The 16,632-nt window shown below is 33.8% G+C and overlaps 1 protein-coding gene across 2 annotated transcripts in view; it reads left to right on the top strand.

Moving 5' to 3' along the window:
• LRFN5 (leucine rich repeat and fibronectin type III domain containing 5) overlaps nucleotides 1-16,632 on the top strand; it is a 268,366-nt gene that overhangs the window by 239,694 nt on the left and 12,040 nt on the right. Inside the window, exons 3-4 of one of the 2 annotated variants that reach the window (XM_081047498.1) lie at nucleotides 10,206-11,610; nucleotides 14,299-15,011. In XM_081047498.1, the coding sequence (XP_080903624.1) occupies nucleotides 10,226-11,610; nucleotides 14,299-15,011 (2,098 nt within the window). In that variant the 5' untranslated portion in view covers nucleotides 10,206-10,225. Of the gene's footprint in view, nucleotides 1-10,205; nucleotides 11,611-14,298; nucleotides 15,358-16,632 lie in introns of those variants that run through there. The other variant, XM_081047497.1, reaches the window with a different exon arrangement.

Here is a 16,632-nt window from a genome sequence, read left to right as displayed (position 1 = left end):
TGCCAAACAACTCTCCAAAGTGGTTGTAACATTTTGCACTTTCACCAGCAGTGTATAAAATTTCCAGTTGTTCCACATCATCACCAAAATTGGAATTGTGATTATTTTCATGTGGTGATTAAGTTCATTGCAAAGTATCTCTTCCATTCATTTACCTGTTTTCTTGTGGGAAGTAGTAGTTCTTTATTAATTTGTAAGATTTCTTGATAGATTCCAAATACAAGTTCTTTGTGACACACGCACACACACACACACACACACACACACACACACACACACTCACAAGTTCTTTCCTTGTCATTTCCTCATGATGTCTTTATCTTCTTTTAATATTTTTTGGTCACAATTCAATAATTCCTAAGAGTTGGAAACAATAGCATGAAGAGTTTCTGTATACACTTTACCCAGATTCCTAAATGTTAACATTTACATTTGCTTCTCTCCTCCCCGTCTTATTCTGCTTTGTCTTTGTGTGTGTGTATTTTTATTTATATCTTTTCTCAAAGTGTGTTTTTTTAAAATGCTTTATGAAGTGGCCATCAGCTATTTTAATCCAACTAATTTTTGTCTTTAAATTTATATATAACTTGTGTTTAAAGTAGTTATTGATACCTTTGTGTTATGTCTATCACCTTTTCTTTGATTTTATATTTTACCAAATAATATTTATGATTTTCATATATATTATATATTTAAATTATATATACTTTGTGATATATTTATATTATATATAATTTACATGTACTATTTAAATGATCCTTATAATACATACATATATAACATAAATATAATAATATACATATATAACATTATAAACATGTAACAAATGTATAACAAGAAAATATATAATACATATAAAATATACTTACAAATAAAATATGACATGTAATGTAAGTTTTATCCTATACTTTATGTTCAATATCAAATAATACATCATATATACTGTATATTTAAATTATAATATATCAATCAATAAATCTTTATGTATATTTGTGTCATCTATTTGATTTAGAATTACTTTTGCAGAAAGGTGTAGATATGAATTCAATTTTTTAAATAAATACTGTATTGTTTATATTTTCTGTGTTTTCTTCTGTTAGTTACTTGGTAATTTGTGTTCCCAAAACAAGCTTGTCTGTTTTATATAACTTATTGAATTTATTGGCATGACATTGTTCATAAAAGTTCTTTATTAGTCTTTTAATGGATTTTGGATGTGTATTGATGTCTCCTTTTTATTTTCCTTGCAGTAATTTTTCCTTTCTTTTTTCTTAATTGTCTTGCAGAGAATAGATCAATTTTTTCAGTCTTTTTTAATAGCCAAATTTTGACTTGTGTATTGTTTCTGTGTTTTGTCTGATTTCTATTTCATTGATTTTTGTTCTTATTTCAACCATCACCTTTCTTCTATTTACTTTGGTTTACTGAAAAGTAAGAACTTATATCTCAAATTATAATTGTTGATTTTTAAAACTTTCTCCCTTTATTTCTGTGATTAATTGTTTTGTGTGTTGTACTTTAAGTATTTTCACGATTTCTTGAGCTGATCCTCTTTATGAAATGCCTATGTTATGTTTGGCATGCTCTTTTCCTTCTATTTTGTTTGATAATAACTTAGTCATGCCAACTTTTTAATGTTTAGTGCTTCATGACATGTTTTTTTCCATGCTTTCACTTTCAGTTGTCTGTATTTTAATTTTCAAAGAGTGTTTTTTTTTCCTTTTTTTTTTAGTTCTTTATGCACTTCCCTGCTATTTTAGATAGACTGATAATTTTTGCCTTTAAATTTTAAATTCAATTTTTGTTTAAAATAATTATTGATATCTTTGAGATTCAGTCTACCATCTTTCTTTGATTTTATATTTTCCCAGTGGTTGATTTTTTTCCCTCTGTATACATCTGAGATGAATTTTTCTTAGCTTTTTTCTACCTGTGAACATTTTTGCTTTATGTTCATTTTGAAGGATATTTTCATTAGATATAAAATTCTAGGTTGATGATATTTTAATTTTTATATTTGAACATATTATTCCCTTTCCTTTTGGCCTTCATTATTTATTATGAGAGTTCAGTTTTAGTTCACATAGTTATTTTCCTGTATGTGATGTCTGTTTCCTCTGCTTCTGTTCTAACTTTTCTCTTTCTATTTGATTTTTTAGAATTTGACTCTTATGTGTCTAGGTATGACTTAGAGTTTATTGGGCTTTTTGGATCGCTAATGTTATCAATTCTGGAAACTTCTCAATCATTATCACTTCAAATATTTCTTCTCCATTCTCTCCTTCCTTTCCTTCTCTGACTCCAAGTATGATTATGTCAGACTTTGTGAGATTTTTCCCTCAGATCTCAGAATTTATATTATCTTCTTTCAGTGTTTTCCTCATGTGTTGGATTTTAGATTTGTTTTCTATCAACATCTGTTCAAATACATTGATACTTTCTTCTGCTATGCCCAGTATTCTTTTAAGCATGTCTAATGATTTCTTCAAACTTTAGAGTATTTTCATTTTTGAAAATCTTCTACATCTTTGCTAATATTCCCCATCATATCATTCATGTTGTCTACCTTTTCCAACTGATCCTTCAGCATTTTTTAAATAATTTTAAATTTGCTGTGACAATTCTAACATCTGGGATGTCTATGGATCTACTTCTATTGACCATTTCCTTTTTGGAATGTTGGTCACTTTTTCTTGCTTTCTCATTTTATGTGAGTTCTTACGTTGTACAGCACATGTTATAACACAAAGAATGAAGTAAATGATATTAACTTTCAAAAAGTATGGGTTGCTTTTTATTTCTGTCTGCTAGTGTGGGGGCAGAGTCTATATACTCTGCAGTTTAGCTCAGTCTATAATTTGTTACAGTATTATTATGTCTCAGTTCACCATGGCTTCCAATGTTTTGAGAGCATGGTTGGGAATTTCCTATTCAGTCAGATATAGGATTTTAGCACTACAGTGATTTTGGAGATCTTTGTTTTACAGATGAATTATCTGATGTCTAAATATTTGGAAACCTCACCCTGCCTTATAGCTCTGATGCAAGTAGCTTTTTTTCTGTTTTTTTGTTTGTTTGTTTGTTTGTTTGTTTTTGTTTTGTTTTTGGTGGCCAAGAAAATCTCTTTGATCTCTAAGCTCATCACTGGATTCCTTTGTTTGTGATAGAGCTACCTTACATTCTGTGAAGGTAGAAATTTTCTCCAAGAAGTTTTTCTCACCTCTCCAATACCACCCCAGGTATTCTGTGGTTGAAAGTTAGAAATGCATCTATGAGAGGAAAGGAACTGAGCCATCTAGCCCCTCTCAGTCTTTTATAGCTCAGAGACCAGAATGACTTTTTTTGTTTGTTTGTTTTTATCTTCCCCCAGCTCTCTTCCAAAGCTGAAAGTCTGGGTTGCCTGGGGTATTCATTTAAATTTTGCTCTCCTTCCCCGAATTCTTTTTTTTTAATTATTATTATTTGAAAATATAGAATACCTAGGGATATTGTCTCTACTCTCTTTCGTATTTTCCATGTAGGTGCCCCTTGACTCAGTGAAGACAAATAAGAATGAAATGGGGGTTTGGGGAAGAACACTTTCTTGCCTTGCTTCTGGGGCTCTTTTGGATTTAATTTCTTTATGCCAGCCTACATATGGCTCTTAAAAGTTGGTTAAATTTCTGATTTCCTATTCCACATATTTACAAGCTTGGAAGTTGCTACTCCAGTATAAGAACAGTAAAAAGCTGAACAGACTGAAAATTTTTTTTAAATGTCTTCTTGGATCCTAAGAGAAGGAAAGACACAGGGAAATCTTGCTCTAAGATTGGAGAGACAGAGGGCAAATACAGGAATCCCTAGCTTACTGGACCAGAGACTCAGCAACAACCCCGGTCCCTCAACTGAGGGACCCAGTGATAGACAAGGACAACCTAAAACAGTTAGGATAAATTGCTGGAGGTTCAGTGTGGAGAAGTCTGAGACTTAAAAATTCCAGGGGAATCCAGTTATAGGGGGGACCTACAATATTTTTAAATTTACCTCCAGGCTCTCCATCAATTCCCACAACAAATACCAGACAAAAATACAGTCCTGCTTCCAGCAGGGAATGGAGAAAAAAAAACCTTTTGAAATATGTTAGATCACTCTGTACTTTTTAACAATTCCTGTCTCAGGGAAAACTAATTAATTAGAGCTTAACCTAATCAGGTATTATCTGAGCCTAACTACTGTGAGGAAGAAGAAAATGCGTAACTCCAGCCCACTGTAGCCATACTGTCTCATCTGAGAGTGACGGTGGGGGGAACACTGAGAAACACATGTAAACTTCACAGTCCAGAGGTATTGGCTTACTAAAAGCCTGGCAGCTAATCATACCACTATGTAATACTTGTCCTCACTCTACAACGCACCACCACATTACTAAAACCCTATTAACAGTTCCACAAGATGGAAATCCTAAGCCAGAAACTGGGAGAAACTATTTGCAAAACACACATCTGATAAAGAATTTACGCAAAATATATAAAAAATTCTTAAAACTCAAAGTTGTTCTACAGATGTCGACAAACGGATGCTAAAGTTTATATGGATAGGCAAAACATCCAGAATAGTCAAGATAATACAACATCGAAGGAGAAAAACAAAGTTGGTGGACAGATATTCCTCAACTTCAAGACTTACTATAAAGCTAGAGTAATCAAGATAGTGTGGTATCACAAAATATGGAGATTTCTCAAAAAATTACAGATAGAATTTACCACATGACCCAGCAATCCCTCTTTGGGGTATTTACCCAAAAATTCCAAAAAACATTTATCCATAAAGATATACGTACCCAATGTTCATTGCAGCATTATTCACAGTGACCAAGACATGGAAACAACCAAAGTTGCCTTTGTTAGATAATTGGATAAAAAAGACGTGGTACATATACACAATGGAGAGTACCACTTGGCCATAAGAAAAGATGAAATACTGCCATTTGTGACAACATGGGTGGATTTTGAGATTATTACGCTAAGCGAAAAAAACAGAGAGAAAAAGTCAAGAATCGTATGACTTCAGTGATATGTGGGATATAAAACTGAAATCAGCAATGGTACAAGACAAAGAAACAAAAACTCATAGACACAGACAGTAGTTTAGTGGTTTCCAGAGGGTAAAGGGGGAAGGGGTGTGGTAGAAGACGGAAAGGGGATCAAATATGTGATGACCTATTATAGAAACGTACCCTTGAAACCTATATGATTTTACTAACTAATGTCACCCCAATAAATTTAACTTAAAAAAAGATAGTATGGTATTAGTGAAAGACTAGATAAACAGAACAGAAAAGAGGACCCAGAAATAGACCCCCATAACTATAGTCAAAGTCTTTGACAAAGTAGCAAAGGCTATCAATGCAATAATAAAAAAAAAAGAATGTAAACACTAACATTAGATTCCCTCAAAAAAAAAAGAAAAAAGAAAAAGAAAAAGAAATCAACCTAAAATGGATCAGAGACCTAAATGTAAAATGCAATACTGTAAAACTCCTAGAAGATGGGGCCAGTCCAGTGGCTCATGCGGTTAGATATCCATGCTCCTAACTCCGAAGGCTGCCGGTTTGATTCCCACATGGGCCAGTGGGCTCTCAACCACAAGGTTGCCAGTTCAATTCCTCGAGTCCCGCAAAGGATGGTGGGCAGTGCCCCCTTCAACTAAGATTGAACACGGCATCTAGAGCTGACCTGCCGCTGAGCTCCTGGATGGCTCAGTTGTTTGGAGCGCATCCTCTCATCCACAAGGTTGCCTATTGGACTCCCGCAAGGGATGGTGGGGTGCGCCCCCTGCAACTAGCAATGGCAACTGGACCTGGAGCTGAGCTGCGCCCTCCACAACTAAGACTGAAAGAACAACAACTTGAAGCTGAACGGCACCCTCCACAACTAAGATTGAAAGGACAACAACTTGACTTGGAAAAAAGTCCTGGAAGTACACACTGTTCCCCAATAAAAGTCCTGTTCCCCTTCCCCAATAAAATCTTTAAAAAAAAATACTCCTAGAAGATAACGTAAGAGAAAACTTTGATGAGCTTTAGAATATGTTTGTAAAACATACATGTATATGTATGTTATATGTAAAAACACAGTGATATGTTTTTACATATAACACCTAAAACATTATCCGTGAAATCAATAACTGATAAGCTGGACTTCATTAACTTTAAAATATTCTGGTCTGCAAAAGACAATGTCAAAAGGATGATAAGACAAGCCAGACAATGGTAGAAAATGCTTGCAAAAGACACATGTGATAAAGAACTGTTAATCCAAAATGTATAAAGAACTCTTAAAACTCGAGAATAATAATAAATACATACATATACACATACATAAATAAACATGATTTGAAAATAGGGCAAATATGTTAACAGACAACTCACCCAAAAAGATATACAGATGGCAAAAAGAATGTGACAGGATAACCCACATCATATGTCACCAGGGAAATTCAACTTAAAGCAATGAGATGCCACTACCCACCTATTACAATGACCAAAATCTGAAACACTGAGAACATCAAGTGCTGATGAGGATGTGGAGCAACAGGAACTCTTACACATTGTTGGGGGGAATTATGGTGCAGCCATGTTGGAAGACAGTTTGGTAGTTTCTTACAAAGCTAAATATATTCTCACTGTAGACTCCAGCAATCACACTCTTGATATTTACCCAAAGGAGTTAAGAATTTATGTCTACACAGAAGCCAATATACAGATGTGTAGCAGTTTTATTCATAATTGCCAAAATTTGCAATTGTGATGTCTTTCATTTGGTGAATATGGATAAATAAAATGTGGTACATCCAGACAATGGAATCTTAATTCAGTGCTGGAAAGAAAGGAGCTGTCAAGCCATGAAAAGACATGGAGGAAACTTAAAGGCATATCACTAAGTGAAAGAAGTCAATCTGAAAAAGCTAAATACTGTGTGATTCCAACTATATCACATTCTAGAAAATGCAGAACTATGCAGACACTAAAATGATCAGTGCTTGCCTTAGAGAGATGGGCCTGGGAGAGATGAATAGACAGAGCACAGAGGATTTTTAGGGCAGTGGAAATACTCTGTATGATTCCATAACGGTGGATACATGTCCTTATTCATTTGTTCAAACCCTTATAGTATACAGCACCAAGAGTGATCCCTAATGTAAACTATGGACTTTTGATGATTATGATTTGTCAATGTAGATTCATTGATTATAACAAATGTAACATGCTGGTAGGGGGTGTTGATAATGGAGGAGGCCTTCCATGAGTGGGAACAGTGGGTATATGGAGAAGCTCTCTTCTTTTCTCTCAATTTTGTTGTAAACCTAAAACTGTTCTAAAAAGAAATGAAGTTTAAAAAAAATGTTAAACAGTAGGCTACTCTCTCTTCACCCCAATTTATACCAGGTAGGTCCTTCTCTTTACCATTGTCTTAGGGAAAGTAGGACATCCATCCATGGATCGCTCCTCTTTCTTCAAGGACTGTTACATTCTGGAATATAGTCCCTTTATGTTTATTTATTTCTTAATCATTATGATGTTATTTTCTTAAATACATAATTTGTAGTTTACCCACCATGTTTCATGGTTAGGGTGAGAATGATGTTTGTTTGTTTTTTAACTTCTTTTTTCCTTCAACCAGTATTTACTGAGTGTGGTCTCTATGCACAGAACTTTGTGAGTTGAGATATAAACTATGTGAGGTTCAGCCTTTCTTTTTAAACCTTTTTTTTTTTTTTTTACTTTTTAATTACAGTTGACATACAATATTATATTGGTTTCAAGTGTACAGCATAGTGATTAGACATCTATGTAACTTTTGAGTGACAACCCCAATAAATTTAGTACATAGACACCATACATAGTTATTACAATATTATTGACGATATTCCCTAATATTGACTATATTCCCTTTGCTGCACTTTATATCCCCATAACTCTTTTGTAACTACAATTTGTACTTTTTTATCCTTCACCTTTTTCAAACATCCTCTATATATCTACACCAGAAATACTATTTTTAAACTTATTAAAACACTACAAAAATGTTTTATACCTATCTGTAGATATATTATTTCTGTTGGTTTTCATCCATTTTTGAAGATTTAAGATTCCATGTGATATATATTTCAACCTGAGAATCCCTTTATATTATAGTGCAATTCTAGTTGTGATGAATCTTTTAATTTGTTTCTCTCAAAATGTCCTTAATTTTCTTTTGTGAATGTATGAAAGCCAACCCAGGTTGACAGGATTTCCTTTTTCTTGCAGTACTTTAAATAATCTATCTTGCTTTATTTTCAAAGAGAAGTCAGTAAAGAGTCAGCCATTATTTTATTCTGTTCACCTTCTTATAATGTGTCTTATTTCTCTGACTGCTTTTAAGATTATTTTTTTCTTTTTCTTTGTTTATCTGCAATATGATTATAAAGTGTGTTGGTATGATTTTTCTTGTTTTGAGCTTAGATTGATGGGTTTTGGGGTGTTTTTTTATCACAGATTTGAAAAATGTTTGCCTTTACTTCTTCAAATATATTTCTACCTTATAGCCTTCTTCTGATATGGCAATTATGTGTATGTGTGACTAATTAATATTTTCCACAGGTCACTGAAGATTTTTCCCCACTTTTTTTAGTCATTTTTCTGTCTTTCTTTCTTTTCCATCATTGCTTATGTATGGTTAGCATCTATTGCCGTGTCTACCTACAGAAATTACTGGAGTTCTTTCTTCCAATAACGCTCTCCTTTGTGGTACCCCGCCCCATTAATTCAAGCCACTTAAGATTCTGTATTCCAGTCTCTGTCTCTTAAATTGAATAAGCCTGTCCATGCTTTGCCTTGATTTCCTTTCTGTGCTGTGGTTTAGAAGCTGTCTCAAGGAGCAATGATAGGGTAGGGTTCATTTTTGTTAATTCACTTTTCTCGAGGACCACAGTTCTGTTCATGCTCTTTTCTGATATCTGAAAACTGTAGTTTTATACATTTTGTACTTTTTTTTTTTTTGCTGTTTATTGTGGAAAGGCTAGTTCAGTACTAGTTATTCTGTGATGAACAGAAAAGTAAGACTATTTCCTTTGTTGAAAATAACAGTTTTTATTCATTACAACCACATTTAACATGGTATAAAATAGCATAAAGTAAACCTTTAAGAATATGTTTTATTTAGAAAACTTGGTGCATTATTTCTAGAATAACTCCGTATTTCATATTTTCATCAATTAAAAATTTGAATGATTTTCTCCAGCTATTTTTGCTCTTGGCATTTAAAACTACATGTAATTTATGAGAACTTTTAATCATGTATGTGTTGGTATTTTTATCTTTGAGGATTAATTTCAAGAGCAAATACTTAAGATCAAACTGGAAAATGAGACTCATTTTTAAAAAAATAAATTTGGATAAATATACATGAGTTCATATTTTAGAAAAATAATATGGAATATGATAATTTTTCAGACTCACTGTCAAGTATTTTGATGACTGATTCCCATAAATTATCTTCAAAAATCCATGTTGACATCAAATAAAATATTCTAATATTTAAGAAACTCAGAGCATTTGTGGTAAATTTTCAGCCTTTTTATTTTTGAGATTAAGATCCTGTACTTACAGTTAGGGTGTGAAGGTTATACTATATTCAAGATAATTTGAGAAGATGAATAAAATTTAATCAACAATTAATTACTTTTAAATATCATGCCACAAGGTTAACTAAAACAAATACTGTCTTTGATTATTTCTCCCCAGACTAGTACATTGAAATACTTGTAAATTCTTAAATATGTCTTTAAACTTTTGAACTTATAGGATGTCTTCCGGGGTTTAAAGGGAGGTTTTCCTGAACTCCGACCCTTCATGCTAGGCTGAATGTCTCTTTTTTGTGCCCCCATGGAGTACTCTGGCTGTGTTTCAAAAAGAATGCTTAATTTACAGAATTACAATAATCTATTGATTTCTTTCCCTTCCGCTTGACTTTAAATGCTATGAAGCCATGACTGCATATTTTTCATCCTAGTGTCTATTATAGCCTCTAATACAGAGTAGATACTTTATACTTATCTGTTAAGTAAACATATGAATAAATTCTTTCTGTATTCCAATTGGCATAAAAAAGATTATTCTGGTAGGGATATGAACATTAGTCAAATGATTGAATGCTAACTCTGTATTGTATGTTCTCTTTCAGGCTCTTAAATCCGATCTACAATGGAAAAAATTCTTTTTTATCTGTTTTTCATTGGCATAGCAGTGAGAGCTCAGATCTGTCCAAAGCGTTGTGTCTGTCAGATTTTGTCTCCTAATCTTGCAACCCTTTGTGCCAAGAAAGGGCTTTTATTTGTTCCACCCAACATTGACAGAAGAACTGTGGAACTGAGGTTGGCAGACAATTTTGTTACAAATATTAAAAGGAAAGATTTTGCCAATATGACCAGCTTGGTGGACCTGACTCTATCGAGGAATACAATAAGTTTTATTACACCTCATGCTTTTGCTGACTTACGAAATTTGAGGGCATTGCATTTGAATAGCAACCGATTGACTAAAATTACAAATGACATGTTCAGTGGGCTTTCCAACCTCCATCATTTGATACTGAACAACAATCAGCTGACTTTAATTTCTTCTACAGCATTTGATGATGTCTTTGCCCTTGAGGAGCTGGATCTGTCTTATAATAATTTAGAAACGATTCCTTGGGATGCTGTTGAGAAGATGGTGAGCTTGCACACCCTTAGTTTGGATCACAATATGATTGATAACATCCCTAAGGGGACTTTCTCCCACTTACACAAGATGACTCGGCTAGATGTAACATCGAATAAATTGCAGAAGCTACCACCTGACCCTCTCTTTCAGCGAGCTCAGGTACTAGCAACCTCAGGAATCATAAGCCCATCTACTTTTGCATTAAGTTTCGGTGGAAACCCTTTGCATTGCAATTGCGAATTGTTATGGTTGAGGCGTCTGTCCAGAGAAGATGACCTAGAGACCTGTGCTTCTCCAGCACTTTTAACTGGTCGTTACTTTTGGTCAATTCCTGAGGAAGAGTTTTTGTGTGAGCCTCCTCTCATTACTCGCCATACACATGAGATGAGAGTCCTGGAGGGTCAAAGGGCAACCCTTAGATGCAAAGCTAGGGGTGACCCTGAACCTGCAATTCACTGGATTTCTCCTGAAGGGAAGCTTATTTCAAATGCAACAAGATCTCTGGTGTATGATAATGGGACACTTGACATTCTGATAACAACTGTAAAGGATACAGGTGCTTTTACCTGCATTGCTTCTAATCCTGCTGGGGAAGCAACACAAACAGTGGATCTTCATATAATTAAGCTCCCTCACTTACTAAACAGTACTAACCATATCCATGAGCCTGATCCTGGTTCTTCAGATATCTCAACTTCTACTAAGTCAGGTTCTAATGCAAGCAGTAGTAATGGTGATACTAAAATAAGTCAAGACAAAATTGTGGTGGCAGAAGCAACATCATCTACGGCACTACTTAAATTTAATTTTCAAAGAAATATCCCTGGAATACGTATGTTTCAAATCCAGTACAATGGTACTTATGATGACACCCTTGTTTACAGGTAAGATAAAATTAAGCAAATCTTTATACTTACCATGCATCTTATTATTTGGGCCTGTGAATGTACTACTGATGTTTTTTTTTTTTTTTAATTGGCAGTGCTACTCTGTATTGTAATTATAGAACTCCATTTTTTTTTTTAAATGTGTAATGTAAGACTTGTGAAAGGTGAATACATGTGGGGAACTATTTTGATGGTGTTCTTTTTAGAGAGTTCAAATTTATATTTAATATTATGCTTACTTACTTTTCTCCCCTCATCTGAGATGTGACTATCAGAGAACAAGATTGATTTATTTAAAAAAATGCAAAAACATACCAGAACTTACACATCCATATGAGTGTTCTTTCCTTCAAGGAAGTCACGTTGGGAGGCTATACCATTATCCCAATGATGCTGCCATTGCTCAAAGCACTTTTGGAATTATCTTTAGAACCTTCGTCATACTATTTTGAATATCCTCAGTGGTGGCAAATCTTCGTCTTTTGAGGGTGAGTTTGAATTTTGGAAACAAGCAAAAGCCATTTGGAGCCAAGTCTTGTGAATAAGGTGGGTGATCAAGATGGATATTGCCATTTTTGGTCAAAAATAGGATGTAACTATAAAATAATGAGACTGATATTTTGAGTGACTGAGTTATGTGCATGTGTGTTGTCTCATGTACATTGGTTCTTAAGACAGTTCCAAGATAAAGTTTATAAGTATTTTGAGCAGTGAAAGTACCGTTGGAGTTAAGTATGTAATTTCCTATAAGGACAGTAATGGAGAATTTGCATCTGACTACAGAATTTCTGGTATGTTTTTCTAAAGTTCAGCCTCATTGATTTATAGTCACATCTTGTCCAATTTTCAGTTGGAAATATACCTTTAACCCCTCCATATGATTTCACTCATGATAGACTATTACTACTCCTAGGAAATGATACAAAATCATGGCTTTGAAATACATACATATATATTTGTCTTTAGGCTTTTGTGAAATCAGATCAACTCACTTCTTATGTACCTATGTGAATTATTGGAGATAATTTGATTTTCACTCATGTATGGAAATGAGATAAATTTTTGAAAGTGAGCATGAGGTGGTATGATAAAACAAAACTGGCCTACTTAGCCTTGTGATCAAACCTGGGCCAGGTTCTACCTGACTAAATTTTAATTTTCTTAATCTTTAAAAGTAAGAGATTTGAGAAAATGGTATCTAATCTCTCTCTCATGACTAAATGTATGGGATGTAGACTATGATGCATGCATATTAGCATAAAGCTGTCTGCTATTGTCATACTCAGCTCTTCACCTGGGCTATGGGATATTTAACACAGTGTCAAAGAAAGCATTCATCCTTACCCTTCACCTTCCCATAGCTACTAGACATTATGTGCATTTTAAATCTTAACTCTGAAATAGGTTACTTTCTGTTTTCCAAATTCTAAGATTTTAATCCTGCCATGACAAGTGAATTCTACATGACTTTGAAGAAATGGCTGGAATTCTGCACCCTAATGTTTGTTGTGTATAAAACCATGATAATGTCAACCTCATATATTCTTTGTAAAAATTAAATTATATATACATGTATATACATAATACTTAGTAATGCATGCCAATTATCATCACCAAATGGTAGTGATTTCAATCACAAATACATACACTGGCCTAAGATTTTCCTGGTACATTTAGAACATATTGTTTAGGTTGTATAACCTAACATTATGTTAGGTTAGCATTATGTTAGATTAGCATTGCCAAGTTTTGAAATTTCGAAAACTCTCAGGGAAAAAAAAAATATATATATAGTTTCAAGTCTTTTTTTTTTTTTTTTTTTTCCCAAATTACATGTTAGTTTGGGTCATAGTGTAGGTTGCTACCGAGAAAAAAAAAAAAGTCAGTGAATAATGGGCATCCACAGACTTGTGATATAATGGATTCAGAGATGTCTATACACTCATGAAATTTCAGATACTGTATTCCGAGAGTGAGTTCATAGTGTCACAATGGAGAGGATGAGGCATTTTTGCCCTGTTGTGGTTATAGGATAATACTACTCATCCATTTTCATTAGCCTGATATATAGATAAAAACATACTGGGAACCAAGTGTGGAAGGTATAAGAGAGGGCTGAGATCTGTAAATAAAGCACTTTAGTCTTAGTAATTATCTTAGTTATTAAAGATAGTTTTACTGGGGACCACTGCATAGCAGCTTATGACTGATTTGGAAAATAAATACTCCGAAATGCATTTCCATTCTGGTTTCTAATGTGTTGTCAGTGTTTTCCCTTCCTTCAAATTGGCTTTTAGTCACAGAGGTGTTGTAAGTGCTAAATGGATTTGTTTAGTAGTCAGATAATGTCACACTCATACCTTCCAAAAGCAATTTGTCATAAATGATTTTTTTAGCAGTGGCTTTTATTAGGAGTTTTGCTTTGCCAAGCAATGTAATTAGTGAGCTTGTCAAGGACATGGTGCAGGAACCATTAGTAGAATGCAGAAGCCAACAATAACTTTTAGCCATTTTACCTGGGCAAATATAAGATTTGATCATTTTCCCATATTTCATGTTGGTTATAACTGGGCTTATCTTAATGACTGCTAAAATGAAACAGAACCGAAGTCATCATAACTCTATGTGTATATGTGTTTTTCTTTTCTTTTTAAAAATATTAACACAAATTCCATTGTCCCTCAGAATGATACCTCCTACGAGCACAACTTTTCTTGTCAATAACCTGGCTGCTGGAACTATGTATGACTTGTGTGTCTTGGCAATATACGACGATGGCATCACTTCCCTCACTGCCACAAGAGTCGTGGGTTGTATCCAGTTTACTACGGAACAGGATTACGTGCGATGCCATTTCATGCAGTCCCAGTTTTTGGGAGGCACCATGATTATTATTATTGGTGGAATAATTGTGGCATCTGTGCTGGTTTTCATCATCATTCTCATGATCCGCTATAAGGTGTGTAACAATAATGGCCAACACAAGGTCACCAAGGTCAGCAATGTCTACTCTCAAACTAACGGGGCTCAGATACAAGGCTGCAGTGTAACACTGCCCCAGTCCATGTCCAAACAAGCTGTGGGACATGAAGACAATGCCCAGTGTTGTAAAGTTGCCAACGACAATGTGATACCATCTTCAGAAATTTGTTCAAGTCAGGACTCCTCTACTGCTACCTCTGCTTTGCCTCCTACCTGGACTTCAAGCACTTCTGTGTCCCAGAAGCAGAAAAGAAAGACAGGCACAAAGCCAAGTACCGAACCACAGAATGAAGCTGTCACAAATGTGGAGTCCCAAAACACTAACAGAAACAACTCAACTGCATTGCAGTTAGCTAGTCGACCTCCCGATTCGGTCACAGAGGGGCCCACATCTAAAAGAGCACATTCAAAGCCAAGTAAGTTTCTCACTTTGCCTGCTGAGAGATCCAGAGCAAGGCACAGGTACTCCCTGAACGGAGAAATAAAGGAATACTATTGTTATATTAACTCACCAAGCCCATGTGGACTATTTTCTAAAAGAAGCATGTCTATGAATGGGATGTTAATTCAGTCCAACAGTTTTGATGGGCGTAGTGGAAAAGCAGCTCTTTCAAAATCTGAGTGTGTTTTGGAAAGCACTGTGTAACCTATTATTTCTTTTTAATGAAAACGTTAGTTTGAAAACTCACATAGAAAATTGGAATTTGAAATTTTAGTCCTGTCACTCGGATACATAGCTAATAGGGCCAAGGTGTAAAAACCTTCTAGGGTACAGTTATTGATATAAAAATTTATAGATAAACATATATAATATATGTTATATATATATATATTACATATATATTATATATTATATATATAATATAATTAATATAATATTATATATATCGTGTATAAATATATATATATATATATATATATATATATATATATATATATATATATTAAAAAGGGTTAGGGAAAGAAGCATGACATAGCAGTGCCTTCCTCTATTCTGGAATTGGCTTCTAGGGTCTGCAATAGCAGATCGCAAAATGAAAGTTGTCATAGGAAAAATAATGTCTTGCATAAATAACGATGTTTCCTCCAGTCTTACAAAGGACCACCTATGGATGATCGGTATTTTTCAATGAGTAGATTGTCTATTTTCTTTCAATGACAATGGTGTTTGTTTTTAGGCAAATATTGTAGAGAACAAAGCTGTGTTGTTATGTTATTTAAAATAAAATATTCAATAACTTTAACCAGACAGTGGTTAAAATAAGTACCCTTTTAAACAATATTCTTGGTTCAGGTGCCTTAATGATTTTATGATAGTTCTAATCCAGGACACACATTTTTCAGTGGGAAGCAGAAGAAAATGTTGTTAATTCTTCATTTATGACACAAAAATCCAGTTCAGTTTTAAGTTACAGGCCACAACTTTATATGCATCACTGGGCATGTGAAGGTATTTTCCTTCATTTAATACACATTGGTTGATCGAATGAGTTTATCTTTTTCTTAATGAAAGTTAAAAAGGGAGATAAAAATACAAGATTGCATTTATCAAAGGGATATTTATTTTTATCACCAAATAACTTTATAAAAACTTCTAATGAATTTCTTGTTACATTTATAAGCAATATAAAGTCATTTCTCATTAACCAGATAGTGGTTTCGTTTTTCCCTTCTGTGCTGTAATTCTGAATTGAATGTTTCCTTTTAGAGTAAATGCATTTATTATTTTAACCAAAACCTGTGATAAAATTTAATTAGAAATCATGCAGCCTTAAAAAAAAGTTTTTTAAATTTATTCAGACAATATCACTTCTTGATAACATGGCATTCTTGACATTCACTGAAACTGAGGTCTACATATAAATGTTCCTGTCTACTTGTTGAAAATACTGCAACATTATTTGCTAATTTTATGATGTTTTATTAAAGATTCATAAACAGGATCAACATTAAGGGGTTTTTATTTTTGATTTGAGAACATGTGAGAATCTTGAACAAAAAATTAGCTATAATATTATGAGTTTTTTTAAATCAGAT

Source organism: Rhinolophus hipposideros, assembly GCF_964194185.1.
Source record: "Rhinolophus hipposideros genome assembly, chromosome: 5".
NCBI lineage: Eukaryota > Metazoa > Chordata > Mammalia > Chiroptera > Rhinolophidae > Rhinolophus > Rhinolophus hipposideros.
This window is presented reverse-complemented; position numbering and strand designations above follow the sequence as displayed.